Source organism: Vipera ursinii, assembly GCF_947247035.1.
Source record: "Vipera ursinii genome assembly, chromosome: Z".
Classification (NCBI taxonomy): Eukaryota; Metazoa; Chordata; class Lepidosauria; order Squamata; family Viperidae; genus Vipera; species Vipera ursinii.
In genome coordinates this window covers 62,696,420-62,723,294 of record NC_139517.1, presented here as the reverse complement: position 1 = coordinate 62,723,294, position 26,875 = coordinate 62,696,420, and the positions used below count along the sequence as shown (strand labels likewise).

The following is a 26,875-nucleotide window of genomic DNA, read 5'->3' as shown; positions in this document are numbered from 1 at the left end:
CATCTGGGAAGAATTTGATCCTGTAACTCCTAAGGAAGTGGACAGGATTATGAGAAGGTTGAGCTCCTCCACATGCTTACTGGACCCGTGCCCTTCCTGGCTGGCCTATGCAGCTCGAGAGGGGACACGAGGCTGGTTCCTAGCGGTCATCTCTGCTTCTCTGAGTGAGGGTCACTTCCCCACCGCCTTGAAGGAGGCGGTGGTGAGACCTCTCCTCAAGAAGCCCACCTTGGACCCATCCTCTTTGAATAACTTTCGTCCTGTCTCCAATCTTCGCTTCCTTGCGAAGGTTGTTGAGAGCGTGGTGGCGCACCAACTTCCTCAGATCGTGGATGAAGCGGTTTAACTAGACCCGTACCAATCGGGTTTCAGGCCGGGCTACAGCACGGAGACGGCATTGGTCGCTCTGATGAATGATCTCTGGAGAGCCCGGGACAGGGGCCATTCCTCTGTCCTAGTCTTATTAGACCTCTCGGCGGCTTTCGATACCATCGACCATGGTATCTTGCTGCGACGCCTCAGGGGACTGGGAGTGGGAGGCACGGTTCTGCGTTGGTTCTCCTCCTTTCTCCAGGGTCGCTCGCAGTCGGTGCTGACAGGGGGACAGAGGTCGACCCCGAGGCCTCTCGCTTGCGGAGTCCCTCAGGGGTCGGTCCTCTCGCCTCTCCTGTTCAACATCTACATGAAACCGCTGGGTGAGATCATTCGCAGTTTTGGAGTAGGGTACCATCAGTATGCTGATGACACCCAGCTTTTTATCTCAACTCCAAACAATATCAGTGATGCCCTAGACGTGATGTCCCGCTGCCTGAAAGCGGTCCGGGAATGGATGGGGAGGAACAGGCTTCAACTGAACCCGGACAAGACTGAATGGCTGTACGTACCGGCAAGCCAGGATATTCAGAACGTCCCATTGCTTAACATCGGGGACAACTTACTACCCCCTGTTGATAGGGCCCGCAACCTGGGTGTCCTCCTAGACTCGCAGCTCTCCCTGGAAGACCACATAGAAGCTGTGACCAAGGGGGCCTTCTCCCGGGTTCGACTAGTTCGCCAACTACGGCCTTATCTGGACCTGGATTCCTTACGTACAGTCACCCATGCCCTTGTGACCTCTCGCCTAGACTATTGTAACGCTCTCTACATGGGGCTGCCCTTGAGATCCACTCGGAAGCTTCAACTGGTGCAAAGTGCAGCGGCACGGACACTCTTGGGAGCCTCCCGATACTCCCATATCACACCTCTCCTCCGTGCGCTGCACTGGCTTCCGGTTGCCTTCCGTGTGAAGTTCAAGGTGCTAACGATGACATACAAAGCCCTACATGGCATGGGTCCGGACTACCTACGGGAGCACCTTCTGCCAATGTCAGCACCCCACCGTCCTGTGCGCTCCCACAGAGAGGGCCTCCTCAGGGTGCCACCGCTCAAGGAATGTCGGCTGGTGGCCCCCAGGGGGAGGGCATTCTCAGTGGGTGCACCAGCCCTCTGGAACAGCTTACCAACCGAAATCCGGATGGCCCCCGACCTCCATACCTTCCGACGCGACTTAAAAACCTTCCTGTTCCAGCAGTCCGGCCTGGCATGATAGCTTTAATTGGGGTCCCAGTTTGTTTTTACTATTGTTTTTTATTGTTTTTTATTGTTCAATCTGTATACCTTCCTTCCTCTGTACACCGCCCCGAGTCCCTCGGGAGAAGGGCGGTCTATAAAAACAAATAAATAAATAAATAAATAAATTTATAGGAATTACAAGATTTTTTTAAGATTACATTTCTCAGAAGAACCTGAATGTTACTTGGAGGAATCTGTTTTTAAAAATGTACTGGAACTTTATTATATGTGAATAAAGTTGTAATGTATTGGGTTTTTGTCTTACTAAAGAGCATCACGTGGGGTTAATTGCTGGAAGGTTGTTTAAGCAGGGAAGCTAGCTAATGGCTCCCAGCTCCTCAGACAACCCATCTTCAGCTGCACCATTGGCTGCCTCAAGGGTGGCAATAGGTTGCTTTAAACCTATTGGCTGCCACCTAGAGGCCAGGGTATAAATAGCTGCATTCGCAGCCGTTTCCCAGTTCAGTTCCTGCAACCAAATAAAGAATTATTCTTGCTGAACTCATTCTCCTCATTTCATCAATCAAGCAACAAACCCAGTATATAACACTGGCGATGAAGGTGGGATCCTACTTCTCCAACAGAGCTGAGAGTCACTAGGGGAGAGGCCGAACATGCCTGGCGGGAAAAGCAATTCCCCCCCATGGTCGGCTTAGCACAGCCATGCTAGCGACCACGTGCCCAGAGGACCAGTCCCTGGGCATAGGAGGAGAAGGATAAGAAGACGTCGAGCCCCAGCCGCGAAGACCAGCAGAAATGGCAAAGGTCGGAAAGTTGGAAGAATTTGATATAGCTCACCCAGAAAGATGGTCTTCATATCTATCCAGGGTCGAGAACTATCTATGCATGAATCAAGTTGCCGAGGACATCCTGAAGGTCGCTACATTCCTGTGTGTGTGCGGCCCAGCCACGTTTGACATCGCAGAGAACTTGTTCGCACCAATGCCATTGGAGTCGGTAATCGCTTGGTGCCACACATTCGAACAGAGGGTTCAGCAACAAGGTGAAACAGCGTCCGAATTCATTGCGGCCTTCAGGCAGGCTGCACACCTGTGGCAGTTCTCCGATGTAGAGGAGAGGCTCTGAGACTGGCTTGTCTGCTGTCTCTGGAATCGAGAGTTACAGCAAAAACTCTTTGCCAAAGAGACTCTGTCATTCCCAGATGTGCTGAAAGAGATCATGGCAGATGAAGCTGCCAGCGGGGCCATATGAGCCATGGGGCCCACCAAAACAGCACAGCATGAGGAATCCATCCACCATAAGGATGCCGAACATGCGGGAGACCCCGAAGACAACACAGAAGATGACAAGCTACAAAAACACAATGACCAACAGCACCACAGCGACAGGCAACAAGGAGCAACTTACAAAGCAGATCCCTTCCTTAGGTGCCCAGGGTGTGGCGGCCGCCACCAACAATGGACTGTAGGTTCTGGACAGCCACGTGCCAGGCCTGTGGGAAGACCAGCCATATTGTGTCCATCTGCAGAGGTCACCAGAGGGACTGGCCATCGAATCGCCAGTTGGACATTCTGATTAGGAGAGATACCAAGGCCCCGAGACAGTATAGCGTAGGGTTTTGCTCCAGCCACAGAAGCATTTGCTGCACGGGAGCTCACTGCTCTATTAAGCCAAAGTTTAGACGTTGGGGGAACTGCAAGGGATCCCTTGCAAGATGGAGCTGGACATGGGCTCAGCTGTATCCATTATTTTACTTGAGACATTTAATTTCGTCTGCAATCACAGTAAGAGATGGGCCAAGCTGAGGCCATCTGACATTATACTGACCAACATACAGAATGCCAGAGTCGCAGTCAAGGGTGAGGCCACACTGGCCATCAAATTTAAGGAGTTTTCTGGGCACCTGGATGTTGTCATAGTAGGGGGTCAGCAAATGAGCCTGATCAGCCTTGACTGATTTGATGCACTAGGCATCCAAGTAAACGGAATCAACCAGATGCAAGTTGCGAGTCTAGCGACAGTATGCAAGGAATTTGCAGATGTGTTTGACTCAGGTTTGGGGATGTACATGGGCCTGCCAATAACATTTAAACTGGATCCTACTGTAGTGCCAGTCAGGATTAAACCTCATACAGTGCCATTTGCTCTTAAACACAAGATAGATGCTGAGTTAGATAAACTTGTAGAACAGGGAGTACTTCAGCCCATAGATGGGGGTGAATGGGAGACCCCAATTGTCACGCCACTAAAAGCCAATGGGGAGGTCAGAATCTGTGCCGATTACAAATGCATAATTAATCATGCACTCAAGCAGCATGTGTACCCTGTACCAGTAGTAAGCCACATCCTGGCATTCTTGCAAGGTGGTACAAATTTTGTAAAATTAGATTTGGCTCAGGCCTACCAACAGCTTCCTGTAGACAAGGCCACAGCCATGGCACAGACAATTGTAACCCACAGGAGAGTGTTTAAAGTAAAACACATACAATTTGGGGTCAGCGTAGCCCCTGGAATTTTTCAAGGCATCATGGACCGAATGCTCAAGGGCATTCCAGGGGTTTGCCCCTATTTCAATGAAGTGTTCATCGCCAGTGAGTCCACTGAGATGCTGGCAAGGAGGCTCAGAGCCGTCCTTTAAAGGCTCTGCGAAGCAGGCCTCAAGCTTAAAAAGAATAAGTGTAGTATTGGAATCCCTTCAACTGAATTCTTGGGTTTCTGTATGGATGCCAATGGCATCCACCCTGCTGAGTCAAAAGTGAAAGACATTCAGATGGCACCCAGCCCCCAAATGAAGGGAGAGCTTCAGGCAATCCTAGGCCTCCTAAATTTTTACCATGCATTCCTTCCTAACAAGGCCTCAGTGGCAGAGCCATTACACCGGCTTTTGGAGAAAGATACTGCATGGAAGTGAACTAGTGTTCATGAAAGAAGTTTTTAGGAATTGAAAGCTCTACTATCCGTCAGTTCAACGATCACTCACTTCAAGGAATCGATGCCGGTATGCCTTGCGTGTGATGCATCCCCATATGGGGTGGGGGCTGTCCTAAGTCATTTGGAGAGAGATGGGACTCAAGTCCCAATTGCTTTTTATCCCAGGACACTGTCCTCTGCAAAATGTAATTACGCACAAATTGATAAGGAGGCAATGGCCATAGTAGCTGGAGTAAAAAAAATCCATGACTACTTACATGGCAGGGACTTTATGGTCTTCACAGACCATAAACTGCTATTAGGGTTATTCACTACAGACAGACAGACACCCCACATCCTATCCCCTAGAATGTTAAGATGGTCTATCTTTTTGTCGGCCTACAGTTTCAGGCTATTTCACAAACCCGGTAAAGATATGGGCCATGCAGATTGCCTCAGCAGGCTTCCACTGCCTCAAATCGAGCCACATCCGGCCCCAGCAGTCCGCATTTTGTCTATTCAGGACTTGCCAGACTTTCCCTTCCATGCTGGGGACATAGCTGTAGACAGGGCTTTTCAACCTTTTCACCCATTGTACCACTTTTAGGATATGGCAACATCCGATTCCCACCAGTCGCCTAGCAAGGTGTCAAAAACTTGATGACCAAAAAAAAAGAGGAAAAAAGTGATGAAGTACAGGTAGTCCTCGACTTACAACAGTTCGCTTGGTGACTGTTCAAAGTTACAATGGCACTGAAAAAAGTGCCCCCAAGCCACAGCTGAGCAAGACACCTGCCTGCCCGCCCAGTGACGCTCTTCCTCCTGTCTGAGGTTTTCATTGTTGTGAGCATTTCTGTTGAAGATTGGCAGTGGGGGTGGGGTGGGGTGGGTGTTTGGTTTTTATTTCCCCCCTATCTGGGTGGTTGCAGCAGGTTTTGGTCACTTCACATCAGTTGCCAAACATCTGAATGTAAATCACAAGACCCTGGAGATGCTGCAACATTCCAGCTGATCGGTGCTTCTTCTGGGCTCAGCAGAAGCGCCAGGATCAGCACCAAGCTACACCTGGAGCCTGGCGCTGATCCTGGCACTTCCGTTGACCCGACGGCCCTGCAGCTCCAGCTGTCTCTCACTCAGGCTTGTGCAGTGAGGCCACCAATTCAGCTCATTCCCCTCCCCCACTACCACTTTTCTAGGATGGTCACATACCACCTGCCAGGTGCCAATGTACCACAGGTGGTACCCGTAAAACTGGTTGAAAAGCCCTGGCTGTAGAAACTGCTGCAGACAAGATTCTAGGTCAGGGGTGTCAAACTCAATTTCATTGAGGGCCGCATCAGCATTGCGGTTGCCCTCAGGGGGCCGGGTGGGTATGGCCAGGGTGGGCGTGGCCTACTGGGTGGGCGTGGGTAGAGTGCGTATGGCCTACTGGGTGGGCGTGGCCAGCTCTACGTCATTCGCATCAAGGGTGCCTATGGGGGCCTGGGCAGGAGTGGGACAGATCTGAGGGTCTCTGGCAGAAGGAAGGTCTCTGGGCCAGGGCCAAGGCAGCGGGGGCCATTCCCTCAGTGTTTCCAGGATGGCTTCGCGGGCCACATTAAACCACTTCGCGGGCCGGATCCGGCCCCCGGGCCTTGTGTTTGACATGTCTGTTCTAGGTAGAGTGCTATTTTGGGCTCACACGGGGTGGCTGGAAAACAGTCTTTGACCTGAGTTCCAGAACTACTTCAAATGTAGACATGAGCTCTCAGCTCACAAATGTTGTATTCTATAGGGGAGCAGGGTCATTGTCCCCACTTCATTAAGGGACAGGGTATTGCAATCACTTCATGAAGGTCATCCGGGTATTGTTCGCATGAAAGCTTTGGCACAAAGCTATTTATGGTGGCCAGGATTAGATAAAGCCATCGAAGCTCAAGTACACGGGTGTTACACATGTCAGCAGTCTAGGCCTGAAATGTCTCATGCTCCTGTGCATAGGAGGAGACACACATACCCTGGTCAAGGATTCATATAGATTTCGCTGGGCCCTTTCAGGGACAGTTACTTTTTATAGTGGTCCACAGCCACTCTCAATGGCTGGAAGTTATACCAATCACAAATATAATTACTGCTAGGACCATCCAGGTGCTTAGGAAACTCTTTGCAATGCACAAGCTACCGGATGTTGTAGTGTCCAATAATGGGGCCCAATTTACTGTGGCAGAATTTCAGGCTTTCCTGAGGGCAAACCTCATTAGGCATGCAACATTGGCTCCATTTCATCCATCTAGTAATGGGCAAGCCAAATGAATGGTGCACACCATGAAAGAATCACTGAAACACATAGTCACTGGGGACTGGCACCACAGACTGGCCGACTTTTTGCTCTGCCAACATTCCATATCATGCATGGCAACAGGAAAAAGCCCAGCAGAGCTGTGCTGGGGGAGGCGACTAATCACGAAACTGGACAGGTTGCACCCAGACCGGGTGGCAGCAGAGGCCTCTCGCCCGAGACCCCCGAGGGGGTTGCAAGTGGGTGACGGGGTGTAGGCCCAGAACTATGGGCATGGGAACTTGTGGGTGCCAGGGAAAATCACCAAAATGTCAGGCCCCTTCTCATATGAAGTGGGCCTAGAGGGCAGGTGAGTCATTCATCACCATATCGATCAGCTTAGGAAGTGTTTTCCAGAATGGCCACAAAGTGGAGGACTTTGTCCCAGGTCCCATCCACAGACCTCAAACTGGCAGCCAGTCCAATCAATCCATATGCTCTGAAGTCCCAAACAGTCAGAGCAATGGGGAGGTGGTCGTAGAGAGGCAAAGCCCGGGAGTGCAACATGGAGCCCCTGATGGAGAAAGTGAATCAGAACACTACAGCCGCTGTGCTAACTCTGCGCAAGGATTAGACTCTTGGGTGGGCCAACCTGGAATGGCCAGCCAGAGAATTCTGAGTCAGCCAGGGTCGCTTGAACTTATGGACCCTGGTCTACCCAGCCCAGTGGGCAAGCTGGTAGACCAGGGAGTGCCCGGCTCTCCCAGGCGTTCCACAAGGGTTCACAAGCCTCCTGCGTATTTACAAGATTTTGTTCCAAAATAACTGAGCTATAAAGTTGTGTCATTGAATTGCTACTAGCCAGGAGAGTCTCTGTATTAGCAAACAGAAAAGGTGTACTTTGCATACTTCTTTTGTATCTCTGTAAAACTTGTAATTGCTGTAATCATCCCTTTGTTATTATAATGTACGTACATTCTAGGGGGAGGGGTGTAATGTATTGGGTTTTTGTCTTACTAAAGAGGATCATGTAGGGTTAATTGCTGGAAGGTTGTTTAAGCAGGGAAGCTGGCTAACGGCTCCCAGCTCCTCAGACAACCCGTCACCAGCGCCACCATTGGCTGCCTCTAGGGTGGCAATAGGTTGCTTTAAACCTACTGGCCACCACCTAGAGGCCAGGGTATAAATAGCTGCATTTGCAGCCCTGTTTCCCAGTTCAGTTCCTGCAACCAAATAAAGAATGATTCTTGCTGAACTCACTCTCCTCGTCTCGTCAATCAAGCAACAAACCCAGTATATAACAAAAGTTTAAGTCTTTTAATTAAGCATAGCATTTCTACTTTTTCTAGGAATCTTTAGACATGTTTAATATCCAGGCTTGATATAGTTGAATTTCTAACTAGGCCTTTCGAAGCAGGCAAAGACAGGAAACAAAAGAGAGAAGAAAATGCAGGGATGGGGGGGGGGAAAGGAAATAATGAAATGCTGGATTAAATTAGACTTTAACATAGTTAAACCATGGCAATTGAATGCAAACCTAACTAGAAAATATTTATAGCTTTAAATAATATATTCACTGGAATGTATAGCTTAGAATAATTTGTTCTTTTACTGTATGTTGGCTTTCTGCCTCTCTTAATATAGTTAGTAAATATCAATACAGTATGCTCTTTGTATTATTAGTCTCAACACAATTCCTACCTCTTCTTCTTTCAGTAATTTCTCACGTAAGGCAGCATGGGTGAGTGGCTCTTTTTTCTGCTCGGAGGATGCCATGGAGAAATCAGTATACGATCCCTCTGTTTTCCTTCTCTTGACTCATGTAGATTGTTTCTGTAGTTGCTATGACAGAGAACTTTCAGAACTATCAAAGAGAAGTGCCCTTATTGGCTGGTGCTGCTTGCTTAAGAAAGGGAGAGAAACTAGCATGAATTCATACCTGGACTAATTCAAAAATATTTCTGTTGAAGTTTTGAAGTGGAATTCTCTTGCATCACCTGTCAGTCTGTCGGTCTCTCCATCCTTTCATCTGGAGTTTCAATATTCCAGCTTAAAGAGAAGAGGACTCTAGAGTAAACTTGTTTATGTTATGTGCATAATACAATAAACAAATTTTATTTATTTATGTTCCTCTGCCACAGGAAAACTGTAAGTGGCTTATTAGATCAGTTTTATTTATTTTAAAAAATTCTTATTCTAAGCTAAGAAAATCTGAAGTAGTGCTTCAAAATCAGAAGCTTGATAAATTTATTTTCCCTCAATTTCTATATTCACCCACCACAATTCTATCAACTCTGGATTTTCATTTATATTTACATCAGTTTCTGTTTCTGATTTGTAATAGAAGTTACATAAGTACATTACTGTATATTTACATCTGTTTCTAAGGTGAAATCCAGGCTATGCCACCAATCCTGAGTTTGCTATATGAAAAACTTCCAGCTAAATTGAAATGTTGAAATGATAAAACTATGTCACTTAAACCAATACTGAGTAATATTCCTTCCTAAAATATGTTTTAATTACATTAATATACTTGCAAGAAGTTCCAGGATATTCTTTTGAACTTCCTACTTACCTCTATATGACTCTTAAAATTACCTCTTATGATTTTACCTTACAGGTATTTTTCCTGTGATTGATCTTTTTAAAAAACATTTCCCATTTTCTTTTTCTTGCTATTTTGTTTTATTTATTGGCATTCCTGATCTATATTTTCCCTAGTTTTGCATAATTCATTTTTCTTATTGCCCAAGATATTAATTTGTCCCTTTTCTCTGGCTGTTATGATGTTCTGTCTCAAAACCACCTTATTTTTTTTGCTTCAGTTTTGATGGAATCTTTCATTCCTTTCTAGAGCATCTCAGCTTTTTTGTATAAATTAAGTGTTTTTTGCACTAGTCTTATATTTTGTCTGCTATATCTTCTAGGTCAAATTTTGCTGGCACCATACACTGTTTAAATTTTAAAATTGAATCTATCTATTTGCAGTAATCCATGATGTACTCCACAATTTGCACTTGAAAGTGACTTGGTTGATTGAATTATACTTCTCTATTCCATTTTCTATTTTGTAGCCAATTTGGATTCAAAATTGTTGGTTGTCCAACTATTTTTGTTGCATGAAGCAGATGTTGGTAAGAAATGATTTTCTTTATAATATTCTATTTTCATATATTCCAACTCAAAATCTTCCTGTACTGAGTTCCAAATTACTGTATTCTCCAACTTTTGAATCATTATATTCTTTTGGAATGTTGTATTTATAACCTCTTGCAATTTGCCATAGAATTCTTCAGTGTCTTTAGCTTTGCATCTGTAGTTGGGGCCTAGACTTTTATAACACAGAATCTTAGCTTCTGAAAGGATCTTCCAGTCTTCTATAAGGGAGAAGAGCTTATATTGTTCACTCATAGCCACTGACTTTTATACACTACCTTGTCATTTATGGTATTGTAGTCATTACTTACTTAATAATGATATACTTTTTGATTATCATTACCTCTCTATTCCTTTGAGTGATTCATGTTCTGACACGTAACCTGTCTTAAAGGGTTTTTTGAACTACTTAAGCTCACTTATTCTAAGAATAGCTATTTAATGTTTTGTCAATTTTAAACCTTCCTTGGTTTGTGGTTTTCACTTATTTCACTTTGTTTAAATATTTTATGTGTAACTTTACATTTATCTTTTAAGACATTTACCATTTTTTCATCATTTATATGTCATTTTACATGGCTGAAGCTACTCACATAGAAACACATTTCTTTACATCAGTATCAGGGATCTGTAACTCAGATTGTCATGGTTCCGATAAATGAGACAGTTCAAACAAAATGCAAGCATTGTTTATCTAAAAAGTATTAATAATGAAACAAAACATTGGCTCTTTTGGAGGGATGCCAGAATCTGAGATCTTCTCCCCCCAAACCCATTGTAACACATACAATCCCCGCCCTTATCTACACATCTTAAATCACATTATCCAATTAGTTTTACATAAGAGGTTTCACTTCCCATTCCGTAGGTGGGCTTTTCTAATCTTCTCAAAAGATCCGCTGTTTCCCCCCAAAGCGAAGTAATTTAAAGTAACAGGCTGTCTCTTATATTGTCAGTGCAAAAATATGTCAATGTTTGCAGCATTGACATCCACCCCACCTTACAAAAAGAACAGATCCTGTAATGTAAACAAACACAAGTTAGGAGCTAGCTTTTGGCTTGTTGGGGTGTTTCTCATAAAACTTTTTGATAAGCCTGTCAGCTTTCACATTGGTAGATTTCACCCAAATGGCTTCAGACAATGGGTATCCCTTCCATTGTACTAGGTACTGCAATCTTCCCTTAAAGATTCTAGAGTCAAGAATATGTTTCACTTCATAATGGGTCTGACCTGCTACTACGAGGGGTCCAGGTGCTTTCTTAGGGGGAGATCTTAAAGTGGAAACTCAAAAAGGTTTCAGTAAGCTACAATGGAACACCGGGTGAATTTTCCCCAAAAGTCTGGGGAGTTTCAATTTTACTGTGACCAGGTTGATGATTTTCACAATGGGGAAAGGCCCCAAGAATTTCGGTGCCAATTTCTTGCTGGGTAATTTGAGACGTAAATATTTAGTTGACAGATAAACCTTTTCCCCCATTTGGAATGTTCTTTGGGGAGCCTTCTGTCAAGCAATAAAATTCAATGTTAGCAACTTGAAAAGCCCATACGTCAGAAACTTGACACCCTCTTTTTATCAGCCTGTTTTTTATAAGTCTCAGAAGTCTTTTTTAATGCTTTTTTCATGTTTCTCCAAACCTCTTGCCACCCCCTTACCCATTGATCAAGTGTCTGGGAAGCGGAGGGCACCTGAGGATAGTTGGGCTGAAATCTTTTCCTGTGGCTACTCTGAAAGGCATGTAGCCAGTGCTTCTGTGAACAGAATTATTGCAGGCCACCTCGGTGAAAGGGAGGAGGTCAGTCCAGTTTGTCTGTTGGTAAGAAACATAGCATCTGAGGTATTGCTCCACCATTTTGTTAGTGGATTCTGCAGCCCCATTGGTAGCTGGATGAAAAGCAGATGCCTTGGGATGATCCAGTTAATTTAAGGAAATTCCTCCAAACTTTCACTGTGAACTACACTCCTCTATCTGAAATTATTTGCTTAGGGGTACCATGCAGTTGGTAGATATGTTTCAGGAAAGATTTAGTCAGTTGTTGTGCAGATGGGAGTCCTTTACAGGTGATAAAGTGACCCTGCTTCAAAAACAGATCTATCACAGTCCAGATGACAGTATTTCCTCTACTGTTGGGTAGGTCTACAATAAAGTCCATAGCTATTTTTTCCCATGGTTGAGAAGGGTCGGCTACCAACTGCAGTAGCCCAGGGGTTTTCTCTGGAATTCTTTTCATGGTTGCACATATGGTAGAACTCTTGACATAGTTTTTCACATCTCGTTTTAGCCCCAGCCACCAAAATTGCTGGCGGATGAGGTGTAGCATTTTTAAATAAAGTGTCCAGCCTGTTTTACATCATGGCTGTGTCTGAGAGCATTGAGATGGAGGGTTTCAGGTAGATACAATTTTTCCCCCTGTATGCCAAACCATCCCTGCATGTAAGGGAGGTTTGATTATCTTTGAACCATTGATCGGAAAGGAGCTCTCGTTTTATTTTCTTCACTCCTGGGTCATCAGGATTAGGGGTTCTGCGAGGTGTGAGTTGGGCAGCAGGTTGTGAATTGGGGATAATTGCCTTGTAGACCTCTTCGCATTCACTTTTGTACTGTGGCATTCAGGATAGCACATCAGCTAGGATGTTTTTCCCTCCCAGTATGTACTTTAAAGTTAAAATGGTTAAAGTACTGTGCCCATCGCACTTGCTTTGGGGACAATTTGCGGGAAGTTTTTAGTGCTCTAAATTTTTGTGATCTGTCCATACTTCAAAAGGCAGCTTTCTCCCTTCTAAATAGTGCTGCCAGTTTAATAGCCCACAACTAATTGTGAAGGCCTCCTTCTCCCAGACTGTCCATCTCGTCTCGCCTTCTGTGAATTTCTTAGAAGTGTAGGCACAAGGTTGTAGGAATCCACTCTTATTCTTTTGCAGTAACACAGCTCCAACTGCCATGTGAGTGGCTGCTAGAATTACAAAGCTCCCCTGGGCAGGGGTGCTTTAGGACCGGTTCAGTCTTTTTAAATTCTCAAAAGCTTTCTGACAATTCATAGTCCATGCTAGTGGTTGGCCAGGTCATGGTTTTTCCCCTCCCTTACCCATTTTGAGTAGTTCTGTAAGGGGTAGAGCAATCTCGGCAAAAGAGGGAATGAATTGACAGTAGAAATTGGCAAATCCTAGGAAGCTGTGGAGCTTTTTTTCAGGTTTTTGGGGGTTGCCATTCAATTATTGTTTTCACTTTGACTGGGTCCATTTTGATGCCTTTGTCGGAAATTCTATAGCCAAGATAATCTAATTGGGTTTGGTGAAATTCACATTTCGACAATTTGACATAAAATTTGGCATTCAATAATTTGACCAGTTTTATGTGATTGGTCATGTTCGTACTGTATATCAGAATTTCATCAAGGTACACCAGAACCCCTTTGTATAAATGTTCATGTAGGACCTCATTAATCAACTGCATAAATATGGCTAGGGCCCCCTGCAGTCCAAATGACATGACTTTGAATTGGTAGCTTCCCAAGGGGCTGTTGAAGGCCATTTTCCACTCATCCTCTTCCTTTATTCTCACCCGGTAATATGCTTCTCTCAGGTCTAACTTGGTGAAGGTACTCCCCTTCACCAGGTGGATTAGTAAGTCTTTCAGGAGGGGGAGAGGGTATTTATTTTCCACACTCACAGCATTTAGGCCCTTATAGTCTACACAGAGATGTAGAGACCCATCTTTTTTTCTTTGAACAACACAGGGGCTCCCACAGTAGACTTGGCCCGTTCAATGAATCCCCTCACTAGGTTTGTATCCACATATTGCTGCATCTTCTCCATTTCAAGGGGGGACATAGCATACATTCTTGGTCATGGAAGTTTGGCCCCAGCAACAGTTTAAAGGAACAATCATTAGGCCAGTGAGGAGGCAAGGTATCACATTCTTTCTCACTAAATGCCTCCGCTAGGTCCCGGTACTCACTGGGGATGAGTGGCTCGCCTGGTGGCCGTGAGGTAGCCATGTGCACTCACTCATAAAAAAGGTAAAGGTAAAGGTTCCCCCGCACATGCGTGCTAGTCGTTTCTGCTCATGTCTGTTTCAAAGCCGAAGAGCCAGCGCTTGTCCGAGAATGTCTCCATGGTCATGTGGCCGGCATAGGGTCGACTAAAATCCCCTGTAACATCTGTTGAATCAATGGGGGGAATCAGGCCGTATGGATAGTCTCACAGTTCTCAATCCTTTCTCCCACCAGATAAATGGTTTCCATTTGTCCAACCAGGCTAATCCTAGAATCATAGCATTAGTCATTTTTGGAGCCACCAGGAAGCGAATAAATTCCCAGTGCCCACCTATGCCTATCTAGGCATAGGGGCTCCATTAATTGCGTGACTAAAGTCCCTCCCATCAGGGAGCCATCAGCTTGCTCGAACCTCACAGGTTTGGAGAGCAGTTTTGCTCATATGCCCAGTTTCATGGCAAATGGCAAGCAAATGATGCATCGGGAGCATCCAGAATCAATTAACACCCTTAAATCTACCTGCATACCTGACTTAGGGATTATGAGCTTGGCAGGTAGTGAGAAAGGTGGGACATGTCGGCTCACCATTGAGTCGTTCTCTCCTTTGTCATCTCTGTCGAAAGAGGGTAGAATGGAGTTGGGTTCAGCCTGAGTTCTGGCGTCCTCCTGTGTGGGGAATGTGACCTGGGCAACAGGTTCCTGCATCATCCGGTTGGATTTCTCTCCCATTAGCTGCTGTGCAGGTTTCTTTCTCACTAGTGGTCCTGGTATGTTCTGCTGTTGGGGGAAGGGGACTGGGTATTTTGCTGCTCGATGACCCTGCTGTCCACATTGGAAACACTTAAATGGTGGGCCATCTTTCAGCCATCACAGTAGCTGGAGATTTTTGTGGGAGTGATTGCCATTCGGGTTGATCTGACCTCGACTCGGCTCCAGGTAGGAGAGGCTTCTTATAGTGGGCGACCTGAACATCTAATTTCACCTCTGCCTGGTACCATTCATGCAGCTGGTCAGGCACAGCTCGGTAGATATATGCCTTAGAAAGGTGGTCATCTAACCCTTTTCTAAAAAGATGAATTATGGATTGCTCAGGCCATCTGTCTATGCGACCTGCCATCTTTTGAAAACCCCGTACATACTCTAGGGCAGGCTGGCCAGCTTGCTTTATCTTATTGATTTTTTCTTCTGCTTTGAGGGCAATAGAATGGTCCTCAAATCTTTCCCTCAGCCCCAGGAGGAAAAGGTTGGGGTCCTCCAATTCAGGGGCCTGCTTATTATATAAATTGTTTAACCATTCAGATGCCTCTCCCTCTAGGCTGGATGCAATCACATCGACCATAGCACCTGGATTCAGATAGAGATAGGCCCAGTGATTCAAATAAGAGCATACATGGTTTAGGAAAAAAATCAGTTTCTCTGGGTCCCCATCAAAGGTTGCTCTGAAGGGTGAGCTCATCATTGGTTGCTGGGGCCCCCATTGCTGCTGGTCCCACACTGGTTGTTGGTTAAAAGGTTGCTGGGGCTCCCACTGCTGTTGTGTCTCCAGTTGCTGCTGGCCCCACTCTGGTTGTTGATTTAATGACTGCCAGGGCCCCCACTGCTGCTGGCCCCACTGGTCCTGCTGTATGTTCAGGGGTTGCATGTTCAGGTCCTGCTGCTGCCACCCTTGCTATTGTTGTCCTCTCACCAGCTTCTGACCTCCAGGCTTCTGCACCACCCCCAGCTGTTGCAAGGCCTCTATTAGCTGGGGCTTGGCAGGGGGCTCCTGGAGCTGGCAGGCTGTCTGGTCTACAGACAAGATGTTCCACTCACCCAAATTCTCAGTGGCAGATGGTCTGGCATCTCTCCCCCATTCTGCTTCTGGGGCCTCTTGCTGCACAGTCTGGCCTCTGTAGTCTCCACCTGACGACCAGATAGGCTCAATTATCTGCTGAGGGTTGGAGATCAGCCCAAATTCATCTTCCCATAGAAAATTGTATATTATTTTCTCTTTAGAGAAAATAATTAGTTTTACATATGAGGTTTCACTTCTCATTCTGTATGCAGGCTTTTCTAATCTTCTCAAAAATCTGCTTTTCCCCTCCGCCAAAGTGAAGCAATTTAAAGTAACAGGCTGTATCTTATATTGTCAGTGCAAAAATATGTCAATGTTTGCAGCATTGACACAGATATTATAAGCATAGCAAGATTTCTTGCTTCATAAACGATTGCATATTACTCAGTATTATAGCTGGCAATCAAAGTGAAAAAGAATCTTTAAAAAGCAAAGCAACAAATAAGTATTTTGCAGAACCTTGCTGATATTTTCTGAGTATTTAAGAGTAGATGCACCTTCTTTAAATTGATTTAAGTGATTTGGGCATAACTCTATTCTCTAATATTAATGTGCAGGAGAAATTTAACCTGTGATGTATTAAATTGAATTGAGTGATGGCTATATACAGAGTTGTCACATCCTAAGTATAACTTACTGAGTTCAGTGTGATTCCTCTATTTTTTATTTATTTAAAGGACTGAATCCAATGACAGTTTTCATGAAACAGGAATAATGTTCTTACAGGTGTAGCAGTAGTTTCTTTTTTATCTTAAAATCACTAGAATCCAGAACTGTTGTCATTTGATTACCAACACATGAACCCTTGGTTCATTTTGTATGTGTTTTGAATTGTACATCAGTTACAATCTCAGTTTCCCCATCTCCAAAAGTGGAATAAAAAAAACTTCTATGTGTATTGAGAGACCAATCTAAATGAAGACTGAAGAGAAGAAAAAGGGGAACAGGTTAGGTTAAAATGAAGGGGGGGTTGTTTATATATTTGTAAAGAATTGTGATATTTGTATGCAACTTTTTAGCATTTACAAAATCCTTTTGAGTGTTTAATAGGTAAGGCATCATAGAACAGATAATAGAAAAGAGGGGAAAATATGTACATTTGAGAGGTTATTTTAAATTACAAATAATACTAGATAGTCATTTTTCCAATTTTTAATTTTATTATAAGTGCATATTCAAGTGGAAAATATACATAAATTGAAATAATAAAACAGAATAAAATAAAAAAACTAAGAAAAAGTGGACAGTTTTTTCTTGTTAAAGCAATGCTGCAAAACTAGGCTTACAGCAATTGTAAGACTTGCTTTCTAACATCCAAAATATTTTCCACTGAGAATTTTTTCTTTGCTGAGTCCTTTTGAAATAAAGAGGATCTGGGCTACTATTAATTTGGAGTTGTATCTTAGGCCAATCAGTTATGTCCTGTTTCTTAATTGCAAGGAAATAAAGATCTTTAAACCTTTGTAAACAATTCATTTAATAGAAAAAGTCTACTCAACATAAGAAGTTATATTATGAAGCATTTAATTTGATTTATAAAACTACTACAGGAAATTTCATTATTCTAACAGGATTTTCATTTGATAATTTGTGATTAACAACAGTATACTTTTAATATATATTATTCTGGTATGTTTACAACTTAAACAAAAATACTATTGATTTTTCTAACTATCATAAAATAATAATTTCCTTTTGAAGTCTTCTAGTTCAATTTTTCACAATTTTATGGGTTTCTAGCAAAATATATTTTGTTAAACAAAAGAATAGGTTCTTTTTTATGACAAGTATATATTTTCTTGAACTGCCTATTGACTATTTTATTTTTTACAGGTTTTCTTCAGCAGTCGTTCCAGGGCTGCATGCAGTTTATTCATGTGGATGATCAATTGGTGGATTTACATGCAATAGAGCAAAGAAAGTTGGGAAGTTTTGCCAATATCAGCATTGATATGTGTGCCATTATTGATCGGTAAGCAGTAAGTAAAGTGGATGATAATAATGTAATAAAATAACTTAGAATTCAATATTGATTTTCTAAATTTATTATTTAATTAACTTTTACCATGGTTAATAGCATTTGCAATAAGCATCAAAAGACTTGTTTATTTAGTAGTAATTCCCAAATGATGCATGACAATGAGATCATGGCTTTTTAACAACCATCCTTTGCCATCTGGAATAATATCACTTTTTAAATTTCTTAATATGTTATTTTTAGCTATCCTTATGCTTGATCCAATCATAATTCATGATAAGCAATTATTACCTTGATAGTGGTCCTGGTTGCATATGTTTGCACTAATTTGATAAGATCTCATGAATGAAGGAATATTTTTATGTATCAATACATCAGTACATTGATGGAGGGATTTTAAGAACATTGCAAAAAGGTGCCTATGCATCAGCTGTAAATATAGTAGGTTGTTCTGTTTGTTATGGAAGTTTCCAAGTATTAAGTTTCACACATTCAACACTGTGAATAGAAAATCGTATGAATTTCAGTCATTTGATTTGGCAGTCAGATAAGTTATTCTTCTGAGATTGCTGACAATGCCTAATACAATTTTGGTTTGGAATCATCACAATCTTTATGTATTCTGTATAAATGAACTATTAGAAGGCTATGAATGTTGTTTTTTTAAAAAATGTGTGAGCTCAAATCATTTTCACATTTTATTTTCTGCTGGAATGTTGTTAACACATTTTAGTGAAAGCACACATTTCTTTCAGTTGAATTTGGAGATTTTAAGTTAGATGAAACATATGAAGTATTTTGTTATTTTTTTTCACAAAACTAAGACACATGCTTACCATGAAAATTACATGGTTGCCAGTGATCGATACACTGTTCAGAAAGAGATACTGATCTTATATCAGTATCTCTTTTCTTTTCACTGACAAAATAGATTAATCAAATCTTTATTGTGGTAAAAAAACATCACAGATAAACTGGCTTTGTTGTCATAGCTAGATGCTCTGGTTGTGTATAAGGATTGTCGCCCAGCACATTGCACAGCAATTATTATTCACAAATAATCTCTTACAGAAGCCTAGTTGATTGTGCTTCACTTTTTCAGAGCAGAATATATATAGATTTTTATCCCTGGGATAGAGTGCCAAGATGCTACAATATTTGTAGGAAGATTGAAGCTTCCTTCCAAATAAGTCATTATAAATTATATTTAACATATATCTGTGTTGATGAAAATCTGGCAGTGCACTTTCAGAATATTCAAAATAGAAGGAATGTTAAAACTGAAATATCAGCAATCAGATTTTTTTATTTCTTGGTATTATTAGTGCTATTTTCTACAACATGATCTAGTTAGGTCATTAGAACAGAACAGAACAGAACAGAACAGAATAGAGCTGGAAGGGACCTTGGAGTTCTTCTAGTCCCACCCTCTACACAAAAAGGAGGACCTATACCAGGGGTCGGCAACCTTAAACACTCAAAGAGCCATTTGGACCTGTTTCCCACAGAAAAGAAAATACTGGGAGCCACAAAACCCTTTTGACATCTAAAATGAAGTTAGAACTTCATATATCGTTTTTTACCTTTATGCTATGTATAAAAAACTAGTGTGTTGCATTGATGAAATCAATGAACTGCTACAAAGAAAACCAATTTTTATTTCTGCATGCAACAAAAGCATTTTGAACTCCAAAAAAATAGATGCTGGGTCAAAGGTTACTTTCAAATAAAATTATCATAATAAAATTATCCCCATGCCTCATCTCTTAATTAAAAAAAATCAAAATATTTCATTAAATGTTATTAACTAAAAGTCTAGTAAGGACAACCATATTTGTTCATATTTTTTTCTCTCTCCCCCTCTCCCTCTCCTTCCCTCCCTCCCTCCCTCCCCCCCTCTCTCTCACCCCCCTCTCTCCCTTCCTCCCTCCCTTCTCTCTCTCTCTCTCTCTCTCTCTCTCTCTCTCTCTCTCTCTCTCTCTCTCTCTCTCTCTTTCCTCTGCCTTGAGAAGAAACTGATTCAAAGGCTGAGAAATTTCATTCAGCCAATTTTGGGGGTCTGGGAGAAAGTGCCCCTTGAAACCCCCTTTTGGGCAATAGACTCAGCTTCACCTGCAGCCAAATTGCTTCCCTCTTCTCACCTGGGAAGGTTCCTGATTTGGGGGAGGGAATCCAAAAACACCCACAAACATTAAAACTAACATTCAGGTCATAAGAAACACATCCTGCGGCAGGTTGTCCGGCATTGAGTTAGCTGTGGCAAGTTGGGTACCCCTGCCCCCTCCCACATCCTGGGCAGAAGCTGCCATCAGGTAGTGGGATCTCTCCCCACCTCCTTCCTCAGGAATGGTCAGTTCCTGAGGCTGGGAAGGAGGCTGGCCAGCTGCAGGCAGAGGGTGGTCTAGGGGGGAATCTCCCATCAAATCCCCCCAAGGGACCCCCTTGAGATCCCCCAAAATCTCTTCTGTCCACCCTGCTCTGAAATGGGGATTTGGGGTTTATCAGTCTTCATTCGGGGGGAGAAGCTCTTCCTTCAGGGGATTCTGGCGCTGATGGGGAGCAAATGGCTGCCCCTCATTGGGGTCCTTTGCCCTTTCTGTAAAAATGTCTCTTTGTGCTGATGCTGTCTAAAATTATTGGGTTTTACAGTCACCTCACACTTTGCACTTTTCCCTCTTGAATCTTCTGCTGGATTTTGCTTATTTGTGTATATTGAGGATCACAAAGGCAAAAAGGGAAAGTGAAAAGGAGAAATTTTCTTTCTCCAAATAAAACTTTTTGAAAACTGATTGAAACACAGGAGAAAATTAGGAGAAAGATGGGCCTTGGCTTGAACCAATGAAGGTTTTCTTTTTTTTTTCTTTTTTTAATTTTCTTTCTTTCTTTCTCTCATGTATTTAAAACAGTGTTTCTATTATTATTATTATTTTTAAAAAGGTATCTGTGAGTTCACACAGTATTATGGAAGGCATAGCATTCTTTCTTCCAGCATTTTGCAAAGTTTGTCCTTGCAGCCTTCAGCTTGCACCTTCATCAATTGTGGCATTTTTATTGATGTGACCCCAGGGGAGGGGAGGTGGAGGGGCAGTGGTCATCCCAATACTCCTCTTGCCACTCAGGGGCTTTGCTCTCTTCCCCACCCCCTGAGTTTCTGTGTCTGGGGCTCCCAGGGTCAGCCAGAAGTAAGGCTGCTGTCCCAGCCTCTGCCCACTGTCTGGTCAAGTTTCAAGAGCAAAAGAAACTCCTGGGACTTTGTTTTTCTCAGAGTGGAACTGGACTGAGATTAAATCCACAGAGGCACAGAAGCAGCAGGGCCAGTTCTGGAGCTTTTGCATGAAAACAGCCTGGATGAAATCCCCTTTTTTTCCTTGGACCTCCGTCTTGCTCATCATCCACCAATCAAGTGCCTTCATTTCATTTTGGAAAGGATCGGAGGGCTTCGGAGTTTCCCTGCATTTGGCCTGGGGGTGTCTGTTGTGTCCCAGGCTGGGTGGGCTCACATGCCTCCCTCCCTTCCCTCCCAAAACTCTCTTCTTGTCTGGAATCTGGGATCCCTTTGGTTTCCCCCCCCCAAAAAAAAATCCACCCACATATGAGTTTGGGGGTTGGGATGAGAATCCAGGCAGGTCTCTCCCTCTCTCCCTCTCTCCCTCTCTCCCTCTCTCCCTCCCTCCCTCCCTCCATCCATCCATCCATCTATCTATCTATCTATCTATCTATCTATCTATCTATCTATCTATCTATCTATCTATCTATCTATCTCCGATCTTCTCCTTGCCTGGCCAGTTGGCCCCACATTCTTCTCCAACAAGCTGACACACCATGGACATTCTTATTCAGCTGGAGTTGCTGGAAAGAGAGGGGGGGAAGTGCAAGTGACTCTCTCTTTCTCTCTCTCTGCAAATGGCAGAGGAGGACTGGGAGCCGCAGTAGAAGGCTGAAAGAGCTGCATGCAGCTCCAGAGCCGCAGGTTGCCGACCCGTGACCCATACCATCTCAGACAAGTGACTGTCTAGCCTCTTTTTAAAAATGATGGACTGCCCATGATTTCTAGAGACAAGCTGTTCTAGAGACAAGCTTCTCCTTAATTCCATGTTGCTTCTCTCTTTGATCAGTTTCCAACCAGTTTCTGGTCCTGACCTCTGGTGTTTTGGTGAGTAATATGACCCTCTCTTCTTTGTGGCAGCCCCTCAAATACTGGAATACTGCCATCATGTCTCCCCTATTTCTTCTTTTCTTTAGACTAGCCATACTCAAGTCCTGTTTTAATCTCCAGGCCTTTTATCATTTTAGTTGCTCTTCTCTGAATTTTTTCCAAATTCTCAACATCTTATTTGTGATATGGTGACCAAAATTGACTGCAGTATTCCAGGTGTGGTCTTACTAGGCTTTATAAAGTGGTACTAATACTTCACGTGATCTTGATTCTATGCCTCTGTTTATATAACCCAGGATTGTATTAGCTTTTTTGGCTGCTGTTGCACACTACTGGCTCATAGTCAAGTGATCGTCCACTAGGACTCCAAAGTCTCTCTCAAAGTTACTGTTTTTGAGCCAGGTCTTGCCCAGCCTGTACTTGTACTTTTGATTTTTCCTGCCTAAATGTAAAACTTTGCTTTTCTCCACATTGAAATTCATTTTGTTGGATAGGGACCACTGTTCAAGTTTCTCAAGAACTTTTTGGATCCCGAGTTCATCTTCTGGGGTGTTGGCTACTCCTGCCAGTTTGGTGTCATCTGCAAATTTAATGAGTTCCCCTTCTATTCCCTCATCTAAGTCATTTATGAAGATATTGAAGAGTACTGGGCCTAACAAATGCCTTACTGAAATCTAAGTATACTATGTCCACAGCATTTCTCTGGTCTACTAGTTTAGTCACGTTATCGAAGAGTGAAATAAGATTGGTTTGGCATGATCTGTTTTAACAAACTGATTGGTCTGTAGCTTCCTGGGTCCATTTTTCCCCCCTTTCTTGAAGAGGAACACTATTATGTCTGATGAGCAAGAATGAAGACACACAGCTGAGTACAGAAAACTCATTCTTTTATTAAGCTGGAACTGTACTGAAGACTTGGGTGCACCTTGCCACAATATATAGCCAGACCCTCTTGTAGCAACCAATCGGATTGAACCCATGCTTGCCACCCAAAGCTGACCAATTGCAGAACCGGAGATGTCCTGTCTGGGTTGCTGGAGAACTGTTCTCCAGCAATGCACGTGGTAAGGTACCAAAAACCCAGTACATAACACCTCTCCCTCCTAAGATCAGGCTATAATACCCTTATTAACTTGACAACAGTCAAGGCTTATGAATCACTCCCAACAACCAAAATACTAAAATAATAATAATAATGCTTGTTAAGCCAAAACAGTTAGAATGACATTACACAACCTTTACAGTAGTATGGACTATAATGAAATTAAACAACGGCTAAACTAGCTTGTCAATGCAGTATAACTACAAAGAGATAAAACAAAGTCTCAGTGAACATGCTTGACAGCATGTTACAATTTATCCCCAATTTCTGTAGGTAGTGGTACAATGTCATAGCATTACACATCACTATTTTACAATATAGTCTGTAAGATATGCTGGGGGTTTGCGTGGTTTGGAGGAACGCCTTGGAGTTCCAGTCACTTTGTGGTCTACCAGCTTACCCGGTGGGCCGGGTAGACCCATGTCCCCTTGTGCTCTGTCGTCCAGGGGAATTGGAATGCTCTGGCTGACCTCTCCAGGTTGGCCCACCCCAGAGTCAGACTGTTTTGCAGAGTAGGCACAATGGTCACTGAGATTCAGCTGGTTCGCCTGGTCAGGGGTACCATGTTGCACTTCTGAGCTGCCATGTTCCTCCTCAGAATCATGTTCCACTGAGAAAGGAAAGCCCTGGTGGTTCTGGTGTGGGATGGCTTGGGTGCCAGCTTGAGGACTTTGGGAGGGACTTGTGCCATAGTCCTCACTTAGTGACTGTTCTGGAAACCTCTTCCTAAGTTGGTCAATGTGTCTTCTGACCAGTCGCCCTTCCTCCAACCTCACTTTGTAAGATAAAGGTCCAGATGCTTTGGTCACCTGACCAGGAAGCCACAAATTTACAGGCCCATAGTTTCTGGCCCAAACCCAATCACCTATTTTCAGCCCCCTTGGGGGTTTTGGTCTAGAGGCTTCGGATGCCACTCTGTCTGGATGCAACCTGTCCAGTTTAGTAATTAAGCACCTTCCCCAATGAAGCTCAGCAGGACTTTTACCTGTAGCTGTGCAGGGCTTTCTTGACAGAGCAAGAAATCTGCCAGTCTATGATGCCAGTCATCTGTGATAATGCGCTTGAGCTCCTCCTTTGTTGTCCTCATCATGTGTTCGGCTTGTCCATTCGAAAAGGGATGAAATGGTGCAGACGTTGCATGTCTGATGAGGCTAGCTCTCAGAAAAGCCTGAAACTCAGCAGCAGTGAATTGAGCCCCATTATCAGAAACCAAAACATCAGGCAACCCATGTGTTGCAAAGAGTGTTTTCAGCACCTGGATGGTCCTAGCAGTGGTCATATTAGGAACTGGAACTACTTCCAGCCATTTTGAGTGGCTGTCAGTAATTGTGCAGAGGTCTCCTTAAGTAACAAGAAGTTGCACAGACAATGAAGGGTACTGAGAGCAGTAAGAGTCACACAGTAACCACAAGAGACACTGAATTGTGATAAACAGAAAAAATATTTTACTTTGTGGTTGAAAAACAAAGCATGGTCAAAAATAAACAGTCCAGGTCATACACAATAGTAACAGTCCAAGTAGTAATCCAAATACAAAGTCTTCTTACCCGTCCAGAGGTCAAAAAACACGTTTAGGTTTAACACAGTAGTAAACCAACAATAGCAGTAACAGAGTAACTAACAGTGAAAAAACAGCGAGAGCAGAGAGAGAGAAGCTATGTTCCTAGCTCCCTCTTATGGCCATACAAAAACTTACACACCCATTGGCCAATTAGCACCTTAAAGTTACAACATCATGGTTTCTATATTTCCAACCCAACTAGATAGGCTATTACCATATGCCTAACATTCTCCCCTTTGGGTAGGATAATATATAACTTCTTATAATCGGTAATCTTTTCACAACTAGCCTTGTGTTTAACAGCACTTTGGACCTTAATGAAATGGCCTGCGATATTCATATCGGTTGAACAATATTCTAGTTGTATTAGTTTGTCCTTGACACATTGTTCTACATTTAAGTAATGAAGATCTGTATGTTTGGATCTTGTTCTGACAGCGGCATTGTTTGCCATCTTTATTGCAGCTTGATTGTCCTCATATACAATAAATGGATCTTTTACAGTTAAGCCCATGTCCAACAATAATTGTTTGTACACCAGTAATTCCATACATAACACTGATAAACATGAAAATTTGGCTTCCATAGTAGACAGGCTTATGTGCTTCTGTCTAATGGATTTCCATCCAATTATACTGTAGAATCACCTAACATTATAGTCAACCCTGAAGTTGATTTATGAGTGCTTGTATCAGAGGCAAAACTTGCATCTGCGTAGGCTGTGAGAATTAACTCACGGTTTGGCTCTAAATATAACAAGTAGTGAATAGATTGCTTCAAATATCTCAATACCCGTTTAGCCGCTTGCCAGTGTCTCACAGTTGGTTCATTATTGTACCTTGCTAATTGGTTGACACTATAAGAAATGTCTGGTCTAGACCAATTACTCAGATACATAAGGTATACCTATATACCTATCAAGGATTGGTATATAGTTTTATCAAAAGCAGGACTTTCAACATTAGTGTCCTTGAAATCCATAGCCATCAGAGGTTTTGCTGGTTTACAAAGCTCCATGTTATATCTTTTTAACAACTGAGTTATTTTACTGGCTTGTGAAACCTTGAAACCTCTATTTGTCTTTACAATATCTAACCCCAAATAGTGACTTATTTCTCCAAGGTTTCTAATTGTACATTTCTTTTACAAACTTGAAATGATGTTTTGTGCTTCTTGCTCAGTTTTTGTTATTATTGCAATATTAGGAGCCTTGGTGGAGCAGTAGGCTAATGCCTCCTTAAGTAACACCAGCTGCCTGCAATTAGTGCAGGTTCGCATCCCACCAGGCTCAAGGTTGACTCAGCCTTCCATCCTTCTGAGGTAGGTAAAATGAGGACCCAGATTGTTGGGGGCAATTAAGCTGACTTTGTAATAATGCCGCTTGTGGGGGGGGGCGAAAGCCCTAATAAGCAGGCATATACATAGAATGAAGGCTACTGCTAAGCTTGTAAGCCGCCCTGAGTCTTTGGAGAAGGGCGGGATATAAATGGAATTAAAATAAATAAATAAAATAAATAAAAATATCATCAGTAAACAGCAGAAGTAAAGACAATACTCCATTATGTTTTCTCCTAAACAAACATGGATCAGCATTACTGGCTACGAAACCTAACACCTCCTACTCATTGACTATACACTTATTCCACTCAAAACCAGTTTGTTTTAAGCCATGGAGGCTTTTCTCTAACTTCCAACAATCATTTTCTATATCCTTGGTCACTCCTGGTAGTGTTTTTAAATAAATGGTATGTTGTAATGGAGCATGTAGGTATGCAGTTTCCATGTCTACATGATTTACTGTTTTTAGCCGCCCACACTAAAGCTGCTCTTAAAGTAGTTGCCCTCAGAGTAGGTGCAAACACCTTATCATAGACCTCGGTGGTTTGAGCAAAACCTTGTGCTACTAATTGTGCCTAATGGGTAACAGTGCCATTTACACCCTTCTTTACCTTGTATAACCATTTGCAACCTATTGCATGCTCACCAGGTGGCAGGTTTGCTTTTTCGTAGACCTTTAGATCCTGCAAAGACTTTAACTCTCTATCCATGGCAGCCTTGCATGCTTTCTGTTCCTTTTCAGGATACATCCTAATTTCATCATAATTAGAAGGCTCTAAGTCAATTTGGCATATCACACTGGCTTCATAGCGATCAGGTGGACGTCTGATGCGCATTGAACGCCTAGGTAGTATTGATGTTTCCTCTGCTTCCTCCTTTATCTCCCCTATCGCATCTTCATCTTTTACAGGTACAGAAGATGTCTTATCACTTCTAGTTATGTTATCAGGGGAGTTTTTAAATACAAGAGGATCAGTATTAACATTTTCTTGCTCTATCCTATCCCAACCAACG

General features: G+C 43.0%; 2 protein-coding genes across 2 annotated transcripts in view; one reads left to right on the top strand and one right to left on the bottom strand.

The window, feature by feature from the left end:
* The window catches only part of CFAP141 (cilia and flagella associated protein 141), a 41,995-nt gene extending 33,469 nt beyond the window's left edge, over window positions 1-8,526 (bottom strand). Inside the window, exon 1 of the mRNA XM_083378324.1 lies at window positions 8,441-8,526. Within this exon, the coding sequence (XP_083234450.1) occupies window positions 8,441-8,515 (75 nt within the window). The 5' untranslated portion in view covers window positions 8,516-8,526. The remainder of the gene's footprint in view (window positions 1-8,440) is intronic.
* The window catches only part of CNTNAP2 (contactin associated protein 2), a gene marked incomplete at its 5' end in the record, with an annotated part of 1,430,381 nt that overhangs the window by 869,859 nt on the left and 533,647 nt on the right, over window positions 1-26,875 (top strand). Inside the window, one exon of the mRNA XM_083378276.1 lies at window positions 17,560-17,698. Within this exon, the coding sequence (XP_083234402.1) occupies window positions 17,560-17,698 (139 nt within the window). The remainder of the gene's footprint in view (window positions 1-17,559; window positions 17,699-26,875) is intronic.